The sequence below is a fragment of the Barbatula barbatula genome (assembly GCF_947034865.1).
Source record: "Barbatula barbatula genome assembly, chromosome: 7".
Classification (NCBI taxonomy): domain Eukaryota; kingdom Metazoa; phylum Chordata; class Actinopteri; order Cypriniformes; family Nemacheilidae; genus Barbatula; species Barbatula barbatula.
Genome location: NC_136770.1, coordinates 20,995,633 through 21,014,665, shown reverse-complemented (window position 1 = coordinate 21,014,665; position 19,033 = coordinate 20,995,633). Strand labels below are relative to the sequence as shown.

General features: G+C 38.2%; 1 protein-coding gene across 2 annotated transcripts in view; it reads right to left on the bottom strand.

Annotated features, from left to right (window-relative positions):
- cntn4 (contactin 4) overlaps positions 1-19,033 on the bottom strand; it is a 161,752-nt gene that overhangs the window by 78,605 nt on the left and 64,114 nt on the right. For both annotated transcript variants that reach the window (XM_079460380.1, XM_079460381.1), the window contains exon 3: positions 6,815-6,947. In XM_079460380.1, coding sequence (XP_079316506.1) covers positions 6,815-6,947 — 133 coding nt within the window. The remainder of the gene's footprint in view (positions 1-6,814; positions 6,948-19,033) is intronic.

The following is a 19,033-nucleotide window of genomic DNA, read 5'->3' as shown; positions in this document are numbered from 1 at the left end:
CCCTAAACCCATGGATCATGTATAAACCAGTGTATGAAATATCTTTTTACTTTTGACACTGGCAGTGTTTAGAAGATATATCGAAGTGTGTGTGTGCGTGTATACATGTTTGCCTTGAAAAGGACGATTATTGAATATGTCCACACTAATACAATTAAACATATTAAAATCAAACTTTGAAGACATCTGAAATGCTCCTTTCTATTTGAAAGGCTCATAAATCAAGTTTTCTGTTGAATTCAATAATAATAATCAACAGTATTTCGTGTGTAAGTTTGGAGGTAGGATTAAGGGCTGTGCATGGTTATTATCTTATCATGAAAACCATGCATCTTTGAGAGGTCTTCAAAAATATACCTTCTAAGATATTGAAGTGTGTTTGTGTGTGTGTGTGTGCGTGTGTATAAATTATAACAAGAAACTAATAAAATATTATTAGTAAGTGTCGCCTTTTGAAAAAGACAAAAAGGTCAATGCTATTGTGTGGCGCAGTGCCAGAAATAGAAACATTTTATTGATCTCCTTGCATGGTTTGTCGTCAATAACTAATACATCATCTCTCTCACATCCTCCCAATGGAACGTCTCACTTCCTCTGTAAGTTTTCCTATCTTTCTGCTGAAATTAAAATAAAAGTTTAACCCAGCCCGGTAAAACAAACAACCTCAAACTGCATCCTAACCAACTATAATGCAAAACAATTCACAAATTGGTGAATTTAGCATGAACTATTCCTTTAATGGTCCAGTGTATGACATTTAGTGGCATATAGTGGTGAGGTTGCGAATTGCAACCAACGCTCACTTCATCCCTCCCCCCTTTTAAAGCACTAGTGTGTCTGACACAGAACTACGATTTAGTCACGTTTTCACTTTTTTGTCGGAGGAGATAACGTATTTACGAAACAAGCTCTGTAGAGTAGTTTGTCTGTTTAGGACAATTTTATTCAACAACATGTCGAAATCAATGCAAGGGATTCCGCGGTGTATGTAGACAGAAATAGCTCATTCCAAGGTAATAAATCACAACGTTTCATTATGTAAGGTCTTTGTACACCTTTGAAGACATAGTTATGTATTTTATATTTTATTTCTGTCAATAGATCCACCAAAAAATGACACACTGGAGCTTTGATTGAAGCCGAGAAAGCCAATGCTAAAGTATCCAGTTCAGCATGTGGTACATTGCTACTGGTCTTTCCTAAAGGGCCTTTGTAGTTCCACGTCTTGTTTTCTTAGCTGGTTTTCGTATTTGTATACAAATGCTTCTTATTTCCCTAAACAAAAACAGAATCTCCCTAATGCCCTGAAAACAAGGTCATTTACACACAATGACTCTTCACATAAGGCGGTTCATGCAGGTGAAGGTTAACCTTAGAAGTAATATTGATGCAGCTCTATATTGTGTCTTTCAATATTTCGATAATTCGATAAATTTGATGTTCCTTAATAATTAGGGCTGGTTTAATGTATAGAAAAAAATATATTTTATTGATTTGGCAGATGATATAAAATTAAGCAAACTCTAGATACTCTCACGTGTCTAATGTTTTATGAACTATTGAAACATAATTTTACATCAGAATTTTACTTCTTGCCTTACGCAATTCAAATAGTGACACTTCCAAGTTTTCTGAGATATATTGATATACAAACGCGAAAAAATGACGAAACCCTTTCAAAATTATTTTCAGTTTTTCTAAATTTGTGTATAGGTAAAATGATCATGTTTGTTTCATTCTGCCAAATACAAACAATATTTCTCACAAATCTCAAATAAAGCATTTCTATTTGCATTTATACGCAGAAAATGAAAACTGGAGAAACAGGTAAAAAAATGCTGCAAAAAACAAGTTGGATGATTTTATGGGACTCCTGAGGTTTGATTCTGAGGTCTGTTGAAATTTAACATAAACTGGACTGGAATGGCCAAAATCCATCTACAAAATCCAATTTTGAATGGTCACTTGATCTTTTCCATGGCTGTATATTGAGATATACAGACATACTGTATATTGGAAACATGTCTAAAAACACCAAGATATACTTTATTGCTGATTTCCGTTAGTTTCAGGTTGGCTTTTTCAGCTCAATGTAAGTACTGAGTAAAGCCAACCAAAAGTTCTCTAACAATACAATTTCAGGAGTTTCTTGTTGAAATACTTTCTAAGAGCAGCTGGTGGTTTTTGAAGTGTAAAAGCATGTTCAGAATTGAGAATAATGACGACACAATATCTGTGGTGGGATTAAACTCGCAAAAGAAATGTTGCAATGTTACTTCGGTGCAATGCCATCTAATTATATAAAATAACGTCGCATTGAGAACAAAAGAATGGTATGAGTGCATGTCAACAGTTATTACTAACCCCTCCGCACCTGTAAGAAATGAAAGTTTCACCACCTACAGTCTCCATCTTGAGTGACAAAACATCCAGTTCGTGTCACAGACAGCCTGTGCTGTTTTCTTTATCTCCGAGTTTTTTTTTTGTGTGACACATTTGCATGTTCACACTTTGCCAATACTTCATTCTTGTTTCATCAGGGGGCCAGAAATATCTCCTCCTTCCCTCCGAAATGTAATAACTTCATTTCTAAAGATCAATTATCAGCATCCAAATGAGAATTTCTGCTATGTGACAGCACGTCAAAAAACAGTTTGCATCGGGTAAAAAAATATAACCATATCCCATCTGCTGCTGTAACTATGGCTACAGGCCATAAACACTTTGATTGACAATTCTTCCTTAACTTTGTGTGGAGGTGACGCAAGGGTACGCTGTAGCGTTCTCAGCTCTCTTTCATGTCTCGCGCCGAGGTATTGATGAGCAGTGAATCAGAAGCTGTCTGTAAAGTGAGGAAGGGTTGTCTTAAGTAAAAGGAGAGGTTGGCGTTTTCAGATGAAGTGAGCCTGGCAGTATAATTTACAATAAGTTGTTAAACTTCAATTATTCCACCTCTTCACTGTTCTCTTACAGACACTGTGGGTGTTACAAAGCTCAGATCAAGAGTCTGGCGTCTAAGGACTTCTGTGGTTTAACTTGTGGTCTTAAATATAAATGAATGGTTGACAGACAGACAGATAGAACACAATAATTGACGCTCTGGGCATTCTCTGAACCAACTTCATGACATGCCACCGGGTACTTTTAAAAGGGTATTGAAGGAGTTCTCAGGTCTGGAAGCTTGTAGTCTGCTTTCGATCACATTTTAAGTTGTTCTTAAAGCGGTGTGGCAACAGCAATGCAAGGTCAAGGGTTTGAAAAAATGAAAGAAATGTATTGAATGTATAGGGCCTTAAATGCACTGTAAGTACATGCAAGCTTTAGTTTGAAAAATAAATGCATTTAAGCATACATCTTTACAGCAAAGGGCTTTATAAGTATTAGAAACATGTATATAAAAAGAAAAGAATATAAAAGATAAATACAAATGTCATTTCGATGACTGTTCATAAAAGATTAAAGATAACACTAAATAAAATGATCTGACAACATTACGTTACACCAACAAAAGTCATTCTTAAAGGGATACTCCACTCAAAAATGCAAATTCTGTCATGACATTTTGGGGGATCCATTTGGCATAAAGAGACAAGCCAGAACACAATAAAACAAAGGCATGATGACGATATCCTCTCGCAGCCATGATAGCTTTAACCTGACGCTCCATTTACTGAGCGTAGACTTTTAGGTGCTGGTGTTCAGACATGGCGCGGCGCTACACAACACCATCTGTCTCAGGAGACATTCTGAGGATCTGTTGCGCACATTAAATCTTCCCGCATAACGCATCCCTTACTAAAACCTTCTTCCAAAAAGGGGACAGCATGCCAGATGCCCCCGCTCAAAAACTAGTCACAGCTTTGATTATCTTCGGGGCTTGTGCACAAGCTTAAATAACGTGTAATGAAACAGGCACCAGGGAAGGACGGCCTAGGCTTGCAGGCTGAATTAGCCACGGCGCAGGATGAGAGCGGTTCGGGAGGTTGAAATTAATGCACTTTGAAAGTGATGGACACTAGACCTGCCAACAGAGGGACATCCATCAAAAGGCTCCATGATTCAGCTGTCCTGACAGGAAACAGGAAGCCCTTGATTAGCCTTTCCATTAAGCTTGATCAATTCGGGAAAGCGCATGGATCCGAAGCCCGGGAGGTAAACGTTAATCTGAAGCTATTGAACCAGACATTTCATTAAAATACAGTAGTAAGGAACACATTTAACTATTGATAAATCAAAACGTTTGTGTGGAAGAATAAAACTAGATTTTTTATGAATATGTGTGCATAACCATAGTGACCTTCAAGGTCTTTCGGTTAGGTCTAACTGTCTGAGTAGGATTTATGTAATTATGCAAAGCACTTTTTTTATCTTTATCTCTGTTGCAATCTGTAACGTTTGCCTTTCTCCCACGGTTAAAATAAAATTGCAGGTTACCTGCAAAATAGGTGGTGAATTTCTGAGGTGTCACTATAAACAATCTGTCTGCCGAGTCGAGGAATACAAAATAATTGATTTTAAACAGAAAAGCTGAAAAAGAATAACATATACTGTAGATAAGTGGGCAATGTAATTTTACGGTCCTTCGTCGTTTCAGTTTGACCTTTACAGTTAACAAGGCACATTTCAGCATGGAGCGTTTTCGGAACCCGTCTTAATGTAACACATGCTTTGCAAAGTGCCTGTTAACTTTTTCTTGACGTCTCCATGGTGGGCGAGTGACTTCCTGTTTGATGCGGCGCACTTCCGTTTTGTACTTGTTACTATGTTAGAGGACATTTCTGTTGATGGTTAATAAAGTTTCTCGAATCATTATTGCGGTAAAAGGCTGTCACAACAGCCACAGAAAGCTCAGAAAACCTTTAGACGTGACACAACAAGAGCGTTAAGTAAATAACACGTAAAGACGGTTCGGTCTTAGCTCTGACTCTCAAAACCATCACAACATATTGTGATTATTAATATTCCGTAGTACATCACTATTTACACATGAAGCATACATCCTAAGGCCTAAGTGACATCAGAATTTATTATAATAGCAAATTAACTTTTATGTTTAATATTCAAGTTATATTTAAGTTTAATATTACAGTTGCGCTGTGTTCAAACTGCGGATGACGCAGGAAATACACACTATTTAAAAGTATTTTCATGTATATTTGGCCAAGTCGGCATTGTAGCTCTATAAATAAAGGTAGGTATAACAAACACATCAGTTGTATCGCAGCTGTATTTTATTAAAGATTCAACGCGTTGTGATCTGGTTTATTTATATTTGGTGAGGTTATAAACGTTAGATTATGACTGCCCGGTTAAGAACACTGGACTCAGCAACCTCCGCTTTAGAAATGTGAACTGTTGATGGTTATGGCAAAGAATTCGTCCATTGTTAACGCTGAGTAAAGTGTTTTTATACATTTAAAGCTAGTCTGGCTGTCTACATACATAAGAAGATATATCAAATGTGCCTGCTGGCTGGAGTTTAATATCTTCATCCCAGTAGATCTCGCTGTCCAACTTCTTACGGTGAGAAACAAAGTTGTTTTTTACGGTCTAGGGTCTTGTAAATCATTTAGACACTGCTCTTTGACATTATGCTGTTTTAAATGCCAAAAAAGTATTATAGTGTCCGTTAAAAGCTTAAAATGAATGGGCTTAAAGCAGCCTACCGGAAGTCTCAAGTATCAGCCATAAGCGCATAAGCAAGGCATAATGGATCATTTCGCGCATTGCGAAAAAGGTGGATTGAAAGTGAATTTGACAGCCAATCTCAACCCATAAATCAGCACTGTTATTTAATTCATAAGAAAATAGGGTGTTTAAATTAAGTCCAAAAATAAAGATTCCGTCTTCATTTACTCACCCTCAAGTTGTTCCAAATCTGTTTAAATGTCTTTGTTCTGATGAACACAGAGAAAGATATTTGGAAGAATGCTTGTAACCAAACAGTTCTTTCACCATTTGATGCAGTTGTAGCTAAAAGTGATGTCTGGAGGGCATATTTACATTTACAGAAATTGAATAAACCATCAAAACTATGAGGTGCATGCTATAAAGTGAGGAAAATACAACTTGTTAAGGGTATTTTTTAAATGATTTGTCAAAGGCAAACTACATCGTATCAGGGAATACAGGTTTTCTTCTACTACACCAAAAATGGAAATCAAGAGCTCAAGAGAAATAAAGCATAAATTGATTATAATTGTATCAGTTATTAATATTTTGTTGATTCCATTTTGCTTTTTTGACTACAGCAGTCATTCTCCAGGGCCTTGAATCAGCAAGCTGTATAATTTTTTGCCAAGCCTCTTCAAATTCTTCCCAAAGCTGAGCTTCAGTTTACACTCCAAGCAGAACCGTAACACAAATTCCCATTTGTTAAAAGAATAGTTCACCTTCAGAATTCTTTCATTATTTACATGCCATCTTGTCATTTCAAACCTGTATGACGTTCTTTCTTCTGCAGAACACAAAAGAAGATACTTTGAAACAGTTGGTCCCCTATGACTTGGCATTGGTTCCATACAATAGAGGTCAATGGGGACCATGTCATTTTTTTAAATATCTTCTTTTGTTTTGCACACAGGTTTAGAATGACAACCGGGTGAGTCAATCATGACAGAATTTTCATTTTGAATGTGGACATTCCTTTATGATGTCTTTGATTAAGATGCAAAGACAGTTTTTCGAAAGTTGGACATGATTTTTGGCTCTCAGTATAATGTGCACTGGTACAAAAATTGCAAAGTGTCTGCATCGCAATTTTCTAAAGCATTGATGCAGACGACCAATGATTTTGCAACCGGATTTAACTCACCTGTAAAAAGGAGACGGGTGACCTTGAGCTTCACAGCTGAAAACCACCTCCTTGTTCTTCTCCATGGAGTCTACTGGAAACACGATGCTGCCCGGTTGCTTCGTAAACACGGGGCTCTGCAGAGTGTTGCCTGCTGAGAGACACAGAGAGAGACAGCGATCAGCACGCTCCACTTACACCGACACCCAACCTGCTTGCAAAACAAGCTATTAGCCGGTGGCGTTGAGCAGGCCAACGCTGGTAAGCCGTTAAAGAGTCAAACCACAAGCAGACAAAACATATCAATTAATTCAAATAAGGGGACTGTAACAGAATCGTGTTGATTGATACAGAACAACGTTTCGAGGATGCGTGCTCATCGCTTTTCATCAAGACCCGTGGTCTGTTTTTAGCCTTCGCTATAGAACGCAGTCAATCCCAGGCAATTAGACTTGCGGTTAACGGCTCTCAGTTGCGATCGGAGATCTTCTTGAGAGGTGACTCTCTGTTGGAGTTGCAATTATAAAACGCTGGTGTGATATCAAGTGGTAGTCTATGTGATTGTGATAACCAATAAGACACACGTTTCCCTTCAGTAGTGTGACTTAAAAAACAGATCATTCAGAAAAACAGATGCTTTGAATCAACAATGTAAAAAAACGGTAAAAATCAGCTGCGGCACCAAAACATTTTTTTGTAAAGTAAAATAATGTTATTTGTGTCGTGTACACCCAACGGTAAAGTTGCAGTCTGTTTCTGTAATCTGACTTTTTTACCGTATTTCAAAGATATGTTAAAAAACTGTATAACAAAACAGTTTGCTAAATTACTGTTTTCAACAGTGTAGGTTTATGAAAGGGCTATACAAATCATGACTTTGATTTGCTTAAAACCGCAGGATTGCTTGTCAGTTTCCACCAAAAACTGTGTCCCCAGAAAGGGAGTATAAAGTAAATGTCACTTGATTTTCCTAATAAAAACACATCTTAAGGCGAAATTGTCACTTTTACATAACGCTCTAAAATCTCTGTAATTGTCCACTTAAAGCTTGTTGTACTAATTAGAGAATAATGTATCATTGTGTTAGGTCGACCTTTACAACCTTGATCTTTGCCTAAATTATCTCCAACAAATGTTAAAAATAAACTGTAATAATACAGGAACCAGAAAGGAGCCTAACTAAACCAGACTGTTGCAGACATAAACCCCTCTAAAGGTCACCTAGCTTACTAACAAGCGCCAAGAGCGAACATTTTCACCCCGGCCTGGAGAACATCAGCCGTATTTCAGCCTCCAACAAACTGAAAAGTGTTTTTTAGCAGTAGGGGGTAATCCGTGTATCATAAAGGAACACACGATGCTTCAAAAAACACATTATTCAAAACATTATTTAAACAAGTAGCATTAAGGGAAAAAGCACCACGACCGTTTCGGGCTCAAAGTGGTCTTTTTGTTTTCTTAGAAATCCATTTAATTCCATTTATGTTCAGATTTATTGAAATCTTCTCTGTGGTTTGTGAACAGCTTGCATTGCTCGCAGGAGTCAAAGCGAGAGATTTCAAGCTTCCTGTTCAGAAACCAAAATTTTGTTTCCTGGGGTCTTTTTAAAAAACTTCTTCTAAGCAAGTCATTCGTTTTAGACGGGTGCAGAATGTGTCGCCAAAAGCAATGTAAATGTGTTTGTACCGCCGATAATATTCAAAATGTTTTATCCAAAATAGACCCAGTAGTAAATCTACAAATAATTTCCAGATTTCTTCGCCATATGCAAAATTTCAAGAATAGATTAATCTACATCTAATCAAAGTTTTAAACTGCTCTCTACCCTGTGGAGATGGGAAAACAATATTTTAAAAACTCTAAGATAATAAATAATAACTTTTTCAGTGCCAAGTCCCTTATTATACAAATTCTAAATTTCCTCTATAACATTTTATACTGACTTTCCTCAGGAGCGTTAACTAAAATTCTAGCGTTTTGCAACTTTTAGTCAACGTTCAATTAATAAATGCCCTGAAACCAATGTAAAGAAAATTGCATATGGTTTACAAATCATCTCCATGGCTCTTCTGCGGTGCTTTCAAAGACTGGCTTCATATAATAACACTTTCAATTGTAATATTACATTCTGAAACTATAATGCAAATAGACTCCACGGTGGGTAATGATAATAATAAAAATCCTTGGAACCAGAGAGTGCAAACAACATATACATTTATAAATAAAGAGATATTTGTATGCATGTGTATGGAAATAACAAACTAATCATGTGGCTACCTGCTGGGAAATCTAAGCTGAGAATTTGTATAAATGATATCCAAACAAAAAGCTTTGTAACATGATCAAATATAAAAAAGACACCAATCTCCAGTGTGTTCTTTCATCTCAAATTGAGTCAGCCAGCAAGTGGATGCTTATAACACTGTTCAAGTGTGAATTACTTTACAACCTTTGTTTGGGATGTGAATGCGGTATGCATGTGTGACCAAGTACGGATGGCTGTCTAGATGCAAGCGGAGTAGAATATCATCCACAGAACATGACACAAAAGGGACGCGACAAGAGCAAAGGTGAGTGCGTGTGAATCACTGCCACATGTTCGGCTGCCGTCCCTTGTGCTTTAATTGGGCTTGTATCGCTTCCCATCAAACAGCGAGAGGTTTCATCTCGGCTCCAACTGTCTGCACTAATTCCCCCTGTGACATGACCATGACAGGCGCTTATTTCACTGTCAAAGGCACTATGATGTGTTCCCTCTTTACCTGGAGATAAACGCCGCCCGACAACATTCATTGGATTTGTTTGGTAAAAATACACATCCTATGTGAGCGTTTTTAGGTTGGTTTTGATATCAAATTCAAAGTGAAATCACAATGGACTCGTGTTATTGTGCACAATTCAGTTAATGTAGATAAAAAATGCTTGTCTTTGTAATTCAGAGCCATCTTAATCCATTCTCTATGACAACCTCAATACTGGAACGTACATTTTCAATATTCAGTTCAATTGAAGGGACAGTTCTCCCAAAAATAACAAATCTGTCATTGTTTACTCACCTTCGAGTTGTTCCAAATCCGTATACATTTCTTTGTTCTGATGAACACAGAGAAAAACTAAGAATGCTTGTAACGGAACAGTTTTTGGCCCTCATTGTTAATCCCCAGAACTGTTAGCTTTCCTGCATTCTTCAAAATATCTTCTTTTGTGTTCAACAGAACAAAATAATTAAAAAATAAGTTTTTCCAACTGGTAGTCAATGGTGGTCAAGAACTGTTTTGTCAAAAGGGATGGTTCAACAAAAATGAAAACTCATTCTTTATTCACTCACCCTCATGTCATTTCAAACCTGATATTTTGAAGAATGTTGAAAACCAAACTGTTATACCTACAGAAAACCACTGAGACATTTCTCCAAATATCTTCTATTGTCTTCCCAGGAAGAAAGATACACAAACAGGTTTTTAGCCACATTAAGGTGAATAAATCATGAATGAATTATATATTTACACAATGAAAGAATGGTTTACTTAAGAGTTGCCTCTACATATTAAACTGGGACAGGTTAAAAATATTTATGAACTTTGTTTGAAAAACGTTGAGCTTATGCTCATTCATCAACGTTACTGAGAGGCCAATTACCTTTACAAACACACAAACAACATCTATCCAGATGACGTATAACATCTGACATATAGCATGATACACGTTTCAGAAGCCTTGCATCATTTCTCGCTCCATGACAACACAGAGCCATGAAAACAACCCCACAACAGCCGACGAGCTCGGCTTCTCTACGCGAACGTCCAGAAACGTCTGTTTGCAAGCCATTTGAGCTTAATAGACAAAAGAGTGAACCAAGTCAACGTTTTAATTACAGCAACTATCTTTAACGGTGAATTAAACGGTGGCACTGGCGCAATTATTCAAGAGCAGGTGCGTGCGCCCTCTGGGACGATAAACCGGCTTGAAACTTGCGAGAGCGCACATCCTGTTCTTCAACCAGCATGTGTTTTGATCCACTGCATATCCCAGACAGTCAATTAACAATGCATACTCATTAATAGATCCCTACTGTGTCAAAAAAAGAAGAAGAATGGGGAGGACGGCATAGAAGCAAACTTTAGTTTGTCGCATCTTCTTTTGTGTTTCTTATCTCTGTAGCCATCAAATTACGGAAGCCCCCCAACCCCCAACAATCGGATGAAATAATATTTCCAACTCGGTTCTTTCTACCTAAACATGTTGTGAATACCACAAATTAGGTTCAGGAGGAAGTCGGTGAGAGGTGATGATTGAGAGAGGAGCGGCAGGAACGCGACGGAGGCCGGTTTCAATGAATAAAACATTTATCGATATATGCATATGCAGAGGAAAGTTTCGAGCAAGCGCGAACAAAAACAATATGAAACGGGTGCCAAAAAGGGAAACTGCAAAACAAAAAGGAAGAAAGGAAAACAGGGCTAGCAGTGAATTGCTGACATCACTAATTAGCAAGGGCTTGCCTGCGCAGCCATCTGGGGACGCAAGCGCCTTCGCGCAGCCACGAAAAGAATAATTGCATCCCTGGAGATGGAACAGGTGAGTCCACCTGGAGCAGAACAAGGGCTTCTGCTACTCAGAAACAGTCTTGGCTTTCATCAACAAGAAGTCAGCGCCTGCTAATATCATCATCAACGAAACGCAAGCGAATGAAATGAAAGCTAATGGATGCTTTAGCGCAGTCACTTTAGCGGACTGGCATCTGAGATTGTTTTGAAATACCAGTGTCTCAGTAAAAATGTATTACTTGAGGCTTCTGGTCTCCTTCATAGTCCAGATGGAGAGATTTAGGCAGAGGAAGGAAAACGAGGATCTGGGCCAGGCTGCCGAGCGAATGTGGGCGCAGCTGCACTCCGCTGGATGGTCTTACGGAGTCAGTAGGGCTGTGTCAATAGGGCACTACCACCGTTGGCCTGGCAACGGGTCACTGGGTGGCACACAGCAGATGTTGCTTTCCAAAGATTGTGCTCTATTAGACATTTAAAAATACAAAAGAGCGGTGCATGAAGAAAAAAGATAAACAATAACAAAACAAGATGATCTCTTATCTTTTCTTTCACTTTCTCTGTGGTTCACTATGATCTGCGATAAAGGAACAAAAACAACTTTGCACAATCACACAGCAGTATATAATACACTGAACATTTAATTTTTGTGATACTGTCTTCATGGTAAAGTGGGTCACTTGTTTTCGAGGTGAAAACACATTCTCCTTCCCTGTCTAATATGCAAGGACACCTTCAAAATAGCGAAAATGTGCATATTAATAAACAACCAACAATTTTGTTAATACAAAAAATATGTAATAATGGGTGTATAAGTGTAATTTTGAATTTGTTGATTCCCTTCTCACCTGTCTGTCCTGGTTTAGTGGTTCTTTACATCTTATAAAGAACCTTATGATTAACCAGAGAATTTTGGCCGCATTGCTGGATCAATGCAGAGCAGGAAGACTCGTGATTGGTCGGTTCACTCCACATGATCCAACCATTGACCAACACGCTGAAAATTTACGAGGAAATTTTCCAACACGTATTGAAGGCTTTCATAAATCTGCTTCTAAGGGTATTAGTTCCGCTGCACGGCTAAATCATGGACTGTCAATAATTCAGCTGAAATAATTTACTTCTCAAGTGCTTCTGACAGCCAAAATATATAACAAACTACACATGATAATGGGCAAAATCTTCAGTGGCAAATGATAAATCTAGTTTATTTTTGATTAATGAGGGATTAATTAATCTTAACACTGCGCTGCTCTGTGCAATGATGGAATGGTTTCTAAATCTTAGCTAACGCATTGTTATTAATAACAAGAGATGTATTAGACCAGTATGACCTACAACCGGGGTCTCGAGACCAGGTCCAATTCATTAAAGAAGCGGTTGAACTTTTTGCTCATAGACGTCACTCAATTTTAAAGTGCAAAATAATCTAAGATAAATAATACAATTAATAAAATAAAAAAACACTTACCGTCTCTCTTCTCTCAACAGGTAGTGGTCTGGCTTTTGTTGAAACTAGTAACTTTGTATTAGCACCTATCGTACTGTTGCTGTTTTATGACATATCGCTTATTGCTTCCTGAAGTCGCTGGATAAAAGCATCTGCTAAATGACTAAATGTAAATAAAATGAAACAAAATTTGATATAAAATTAAAATGAAACAAAATATAACAATGTACACACACACACACACACACACACATATATATATATATATATATTACATGTTTTGTTTGATTTTACTTTATTTTAGTTTGAACATGATAAATGAGGATGGGACTAGGGTTTTAAGATTTTACCATATCATGACATCATTTGTACCATAGTACTACCACAGTGCTGTTATTGTAAAGAAATGCTGTACGTTTAACCCATAGACTATGGTCAAATACTGTACAAATCAATAATATTACATAGAAAAGTAACATAGCACATTAACCTCACTGTATAGGGAATACTGCAGATATGCAGAGCAAATACAAGCTTGAGATATGGCTCACTAAGTCAGATTTTAGTCAAAATTCAAGAGTATAATTATAACAACTGGGGCCAGTTAACTGTGTCTTAACAACTAGTCTCACAGACTAGCAATTAGTTGGGACTAATAAATCTTACTTTTAAGATTTGAATAAGACCAATCTACCATTATATGTGACCGACTCAAATAAGTTATGACCAGTTTTCAAGAAAGAAAATTGGATGACTAATTTGTAAGACTAAGCAGTTTATGCAACCGGCCCCTGGTCTAGGACTAGATTATGACCAGATTTACACAGACGACATTCCCAATTCATCAGTTCCTTGAGCTCCCACAGAATGAAAAGGGACAGACATTTAAAGGACATGAACGTGATGATTTTAAAATCAAACGGCTTCGGTGTCTGTAACCATGACAACATAGAGTACCTTCAATTGTTACACAGTCTGCGTGTGAGGGTGACCTAATACGCCCCGTCTCGGAATCACACTTGGCAAAGGCCCGGAATCAATCAATGAGTAACCAATCAAAAACCCCGGTTAACTTCCTCTCTCACTCGCTCACTCTCTTATTCTCGTCTGAGTCTGCATTCACAGATTAAAGTGATATTCATAAAGATGAAAGGCGTTCGAAAAAAAGGGCCTTCTCAAGGTGAGAACATCAGACTGGGTTTGGTCTTTCATATCGTATTTACTTCAGCTCTATATAGCGAAAGTCTTTAAAGAAAATCTTATGTAAAACATAAGCTTGTGATGGGCTGTGAATATATTTTTTGAGCTTTAATGAGAACGCTGACCTGATGCTTTAGCATTAGCTGCTTTAATTTATCTTTCGATTCAAACCCTTTAAATGACCGATAACCATACACATCCATACCATTGGTTAAAAGTAAGAAAAAAAGTTATTGAGAAAGTAAATATAAAACAAATTGCCTTAACGTTGTTTTCAGGTATGCATCCATGTCGGTGAACCCAAAACCCATTTGGGATTACAACTTTAACATGCCTTGCAAAACAAATCAAAAACACAAATCACAATCTTTGTGACCAGGTAAAAGTAAACCGCTTTTACCACAAACCAGAGAATAAATCGCAGCACACAAGCACAATGGAAAAAAACTACAGTGGAAAATCCGAAATCTATCGCATTAATTTCCACACAGTTTAAGCCATGGGCAGAGCATCTCCTCCATGCTCGGGTCTTACATATACGAGCAGATAAGTCTGTTTAGAACCAGGATTTGAAACCAATTGTGCAGTTGTTCTCCCTCTGGTCTTTGCAAAGTTAAATTTAGAGATACAGTCTGGTCTATTTTTTTGCAAGGCGGTGGGATATCTGTAAATCCAACCGTAGCAGATGACACACGGCGTGCCCCGATGAACTCTCAAGAAAATGTATTCTCCCATGCTCGATGGGGCCCACACCACTTCAAATCATGCATTTGTAGAAGGGATCGACAAAGAGCTATATAAATTGGTTCAAGGTCGGGGACCGAAGAAAATGCCGCTCGCGTCGTTCATGCTCCGCGGGAGCTATTACAGTGAATGAGGTTTTGTGAAATGGGGCTAGCCTGTCGCCAAAAGGGAATATTCATCTTTGGTTTATAAATGATAATGGAAAGAAAAAGATATAGATTTGAGTATTTCACCCACACGTGGATACGACTTGGGTTAAATATTGGCATGTGGAAATAATGCTAATGATGATGTGGGTCAGCTGTGGCCTGGTGGTTAGAGCGTCATGACTGAAGTGCCCATGAGCAAGGCACCTTACCCCTGATTGCTCTGCAGTAATGTGCCACTGTAAAAAAAAACTACTTTTAAGTCGCTTTGGATAAAAGTGTCTGCCAAATGAATAAATGTAAATGTAACCGGTGGAATTTGATGCTGCTTTGAGCATATTCCATCTTCAAGAAAGGTGTCAAGTCTGTCTTAAAGGGAAAGCTCTTTTCACATGAAACAGACCAGCGTTTGCTATATGAATTTTGTTAATATTGAATGAAACCTATACTGTGCATAGTTAACATTCTTCTAAAAACCCTCAAAAGTTATCTCAAGCCTTGTTTTCAAGGGTATGACCGGGATACCAAAGAGAACAAATTGCACATCTACTAAAGCTCTCCTGTCTGCCATCTTTTTCCACCTCTACCTCCCATTTCTTTCAACATTTGCTTGAGGCGAAATCTATTGGCCTTCCCAAGAGACCCAGAAAGTTGTCCGGAGAAAGTGGCTTTGTGATTTGCATGAAAGCCACGTCCCCCAGCCACAGGCTCGACGCAAATCTGCAAGCAAAACCACACAGACCCCAAACCTGACACAATAGCTGTGTATACAAAGATGCCTGCCCACAGAACAATTGGTGAGAAACGATTTTACTGAGCCACCACCAAGAATTCAGAGGAAATATAAAGACATGAGCTGGGATTGTGGATGAGTGACAAGCATATTTTCGCTTCAGAGGAGCTTGGCAAAGGCATCTGTGTGATGAGTTCAATTTGTTTCAGGGGTGACAAGGGATTTGCATGGGGCCAAATGTTGGGAATTATTTGCATAGAATGCTCATGCCACGGTGACACCTTTGATTTCGCTCAACCTCTTCTTTTCTCTCTCTTTCCCACCATCTCTATTTGTTTCTCACCTGTTTTTTCTCTCTCATCCGTTTCACAGAGCTCACCAATGTCATTATAGTTAAATATAGGTGTATACAAAGACAACATACATGTGCACTGCAATGTGAACAAAAATAAATTGATTCAAACAGAAGATTGTGTAGTTCATTACATGTGCTCCGACTACAATATGAACAAAGAATTTCACAAAATGGTCTTATTTATTATTTATTCTCCAAAGTTTGACGAAAATGTATCCAGTCAAAAATATGTATCCAAATTAAACAAGTGGCCTTCTAATAGTGTGTTCACACCAAACGCGATTAAGGCATTAAGCGCAAGTGATTTACATGTCAAATCAATGCAAAGACGCAATTATCTACTTGCGGTGCGATTCGAATGACGCGCAAGTTAACAAAATCTGAACTTTGGCGAAAATTTGCGCCGCGTTAAGCAATCAGGAGCTTGCTCTAGTAGGGCCGTGAGCGAGCGGCAGAAGCCCCTCCCATGAATAATGAAGCGAATTCCACGCACGAATGATGCGAGTAAACTCAAAATGTTCAAGCGTCCAACTACACGCGAATAGCGCGATTTATCGTGTTTGGTGTGAACACTCTATTAATCACCTCTACACTCTTAAAAATCAAGATGCTTGAGAGGTTCTTCACAGCGATGCCATAGATGAACCATTTTTGTGTCCACAAAGAACCATTCAGTCAAAGGATCTTTAAATAACCATTTCTTTCTTGCTTTTTAATAATCTTAAGAAGAACAGAAAGGTTCTTCAGATGTTAAAGGTTCTTTGTGGAACCAAATATGGCATCGAGGAACCTGTTGAAGCACCTTTTTTATTAAGAGTGTAAAACAACCAATCAGATTCTCATCATGATGTTTCAGAGCATGTAAAAAACTGATGACACTACAATAAACGAAACTAGCCACAGCTCTGGCTAGAACAAATAAGGGCACAGCAGTTTACAACCTACAGCAAAAAAACGAAATTAGTCTACTAGTTATAAGTGTAGTTGTGAAAGGTTTTTATATTTATGAGACGCAACAATGGCAAACCCAGCAGCTATTTATGCTTCGGTGTGGGACATCTAACACAAGATCCGAGCTCATCCTCTCCATAACTGCTGAATCATAAATGCCCTGGAGATGCCAGAATGACGGCAGTCACAATTTACAGCTAAATGTAGCATTTATTGGATATTTCATTGTCAGCACAATACATTTTTTAAATGAAACAGGGCTATTGATGCAGTAACAAAGCTTACCTCAAAGCTAACTCAAATTAAGAACAAAATGCAAAAAAAAACTGATTGACATCTATAATAATCATCCCACAAAATAGCATGTGAAGATTAATCCCTCACATGCCGGAAACCCAGACCGCTAACCAAACATTAGACCTTCAGGTCCACATGAGAAAGACACAGCACCTCAACTTCCTCGCACATCAAATATACACAGGATTATCCGTTCCCATGCAACTCAGTTTCTGTCCTTTGGAGATCAATAGAGCTTACGCCATGTGGACTTAATCGGCTAATTTGGACGTGTGCAATCTTATCTGATGCATAAAAATCTCAAGTGTCACTAGAACAAAAGCCACTGATGTTAGTACAGCGGTTACTCAGAGTTTCATCATTCCAATTTCCATGCGACGCATCAGATAAGATTTTATCAAATGTGATTCACAAATGACTCAAAGGCTGCCATAACAATACATTTAAATGTGCTCCAAATCTGAAATAAAAAGTCTTATATGTCCAATTTTTTACTCCGAAAAGCAGCCGAGATCAGAACTGACAATCTAACGTTTGTCATAAATGTTCTCGTGGTCTACCCTTGTGGCCGTTTTCTATTATCATAATTTCACAAACACAAGATTTACGTTGAAAGCCACAGATGTGCTACAAATCCTCACCAAACACGGCGATCTTCCGTGACATCGCAGATGTACATACACAGGCAAAGCCACCTACACGCACGCAAAAACAATTACGTTTCACATTACCAATTCATATTCATAAGGAGAGAGGCGTGTGAAATATGTGCTGTGAAATGCGATAACATATGATGAACAGCTCAATGTCTGCATCTTTTATGGCAAGCGGAAAGTCAAACATTGGATATATGCGTGCTCTACAACCTTACATTAGGTGAAAAGCTTTGGGGGGGGAATCACAGAATCTGATTGCATAGTTTTTTCAATATGGAGAGTCGTGAAAGCAAGTAATTTTGTGTTCTATTAGCATTTGTATGTGCCGTGCCAGCGGTAGGTCGGACAGACAGTGCTTTTTAGAACATAACACCTCGCGGAAGGCAGAAATTGTTTTGCGAAAATGCTGTTTACAGAAACCCCACTGGGCATCGCCTTTACAAGCCATGAATAACTTGGTCATCAAATGACGGGTTTTTGGGCCACGCTGTCTGTCTTTTCACCTGTGAGAGGTGTACACAAACCAGACAGCGAAATAAAAGCGTTTGGATGAAGGCTGCGTCTCGGTTGATTGCTACATCACAGTGACCTGCCCCAAATGAGAAACAACAGCGGAGAAACATCTGCTTCCTTCTGAGTCAGATTTACCAAGTAATGGGAATTCTGTCATCATTTATTCAACTTCATGTCGTTCTCAAACCAATATGAGTGACTTTCTTGCGTGAAACACCAAACAACCCAAACAGAACATGCATTTCAAAACATCGATACAAAAAGATTTGAGAGATTTAGCTTGGAATGACATTTTAAGCTTAATATTTTAATTTCAAGTCTTCTCCTTACACAGAGCTATAATACTACTCCTATAAAAAAAATCATTTCGCAAGTTTAACATCTTTTTGTAATAAAAGTGTAGATTAATAGTAATATCTCATTCAATGATCTCAATCGGGGGAAAATGTCAAGTGTTTGTAATGCTCACGCGCTAAACACGGAGGACGTGAACCGAACATCTCGGGACCAAAGTTCAACTAACCTGTTGAGATGCTGAAGGCACATCAGGTTGTGTCAACGTGCTCTCCGACTTCCTTTCATTGCATCATTGTCTGTTTTGATTTTCCTAGGTTGAAAGCTACACTGTGACTTCTTGATGGACAAAGCCCA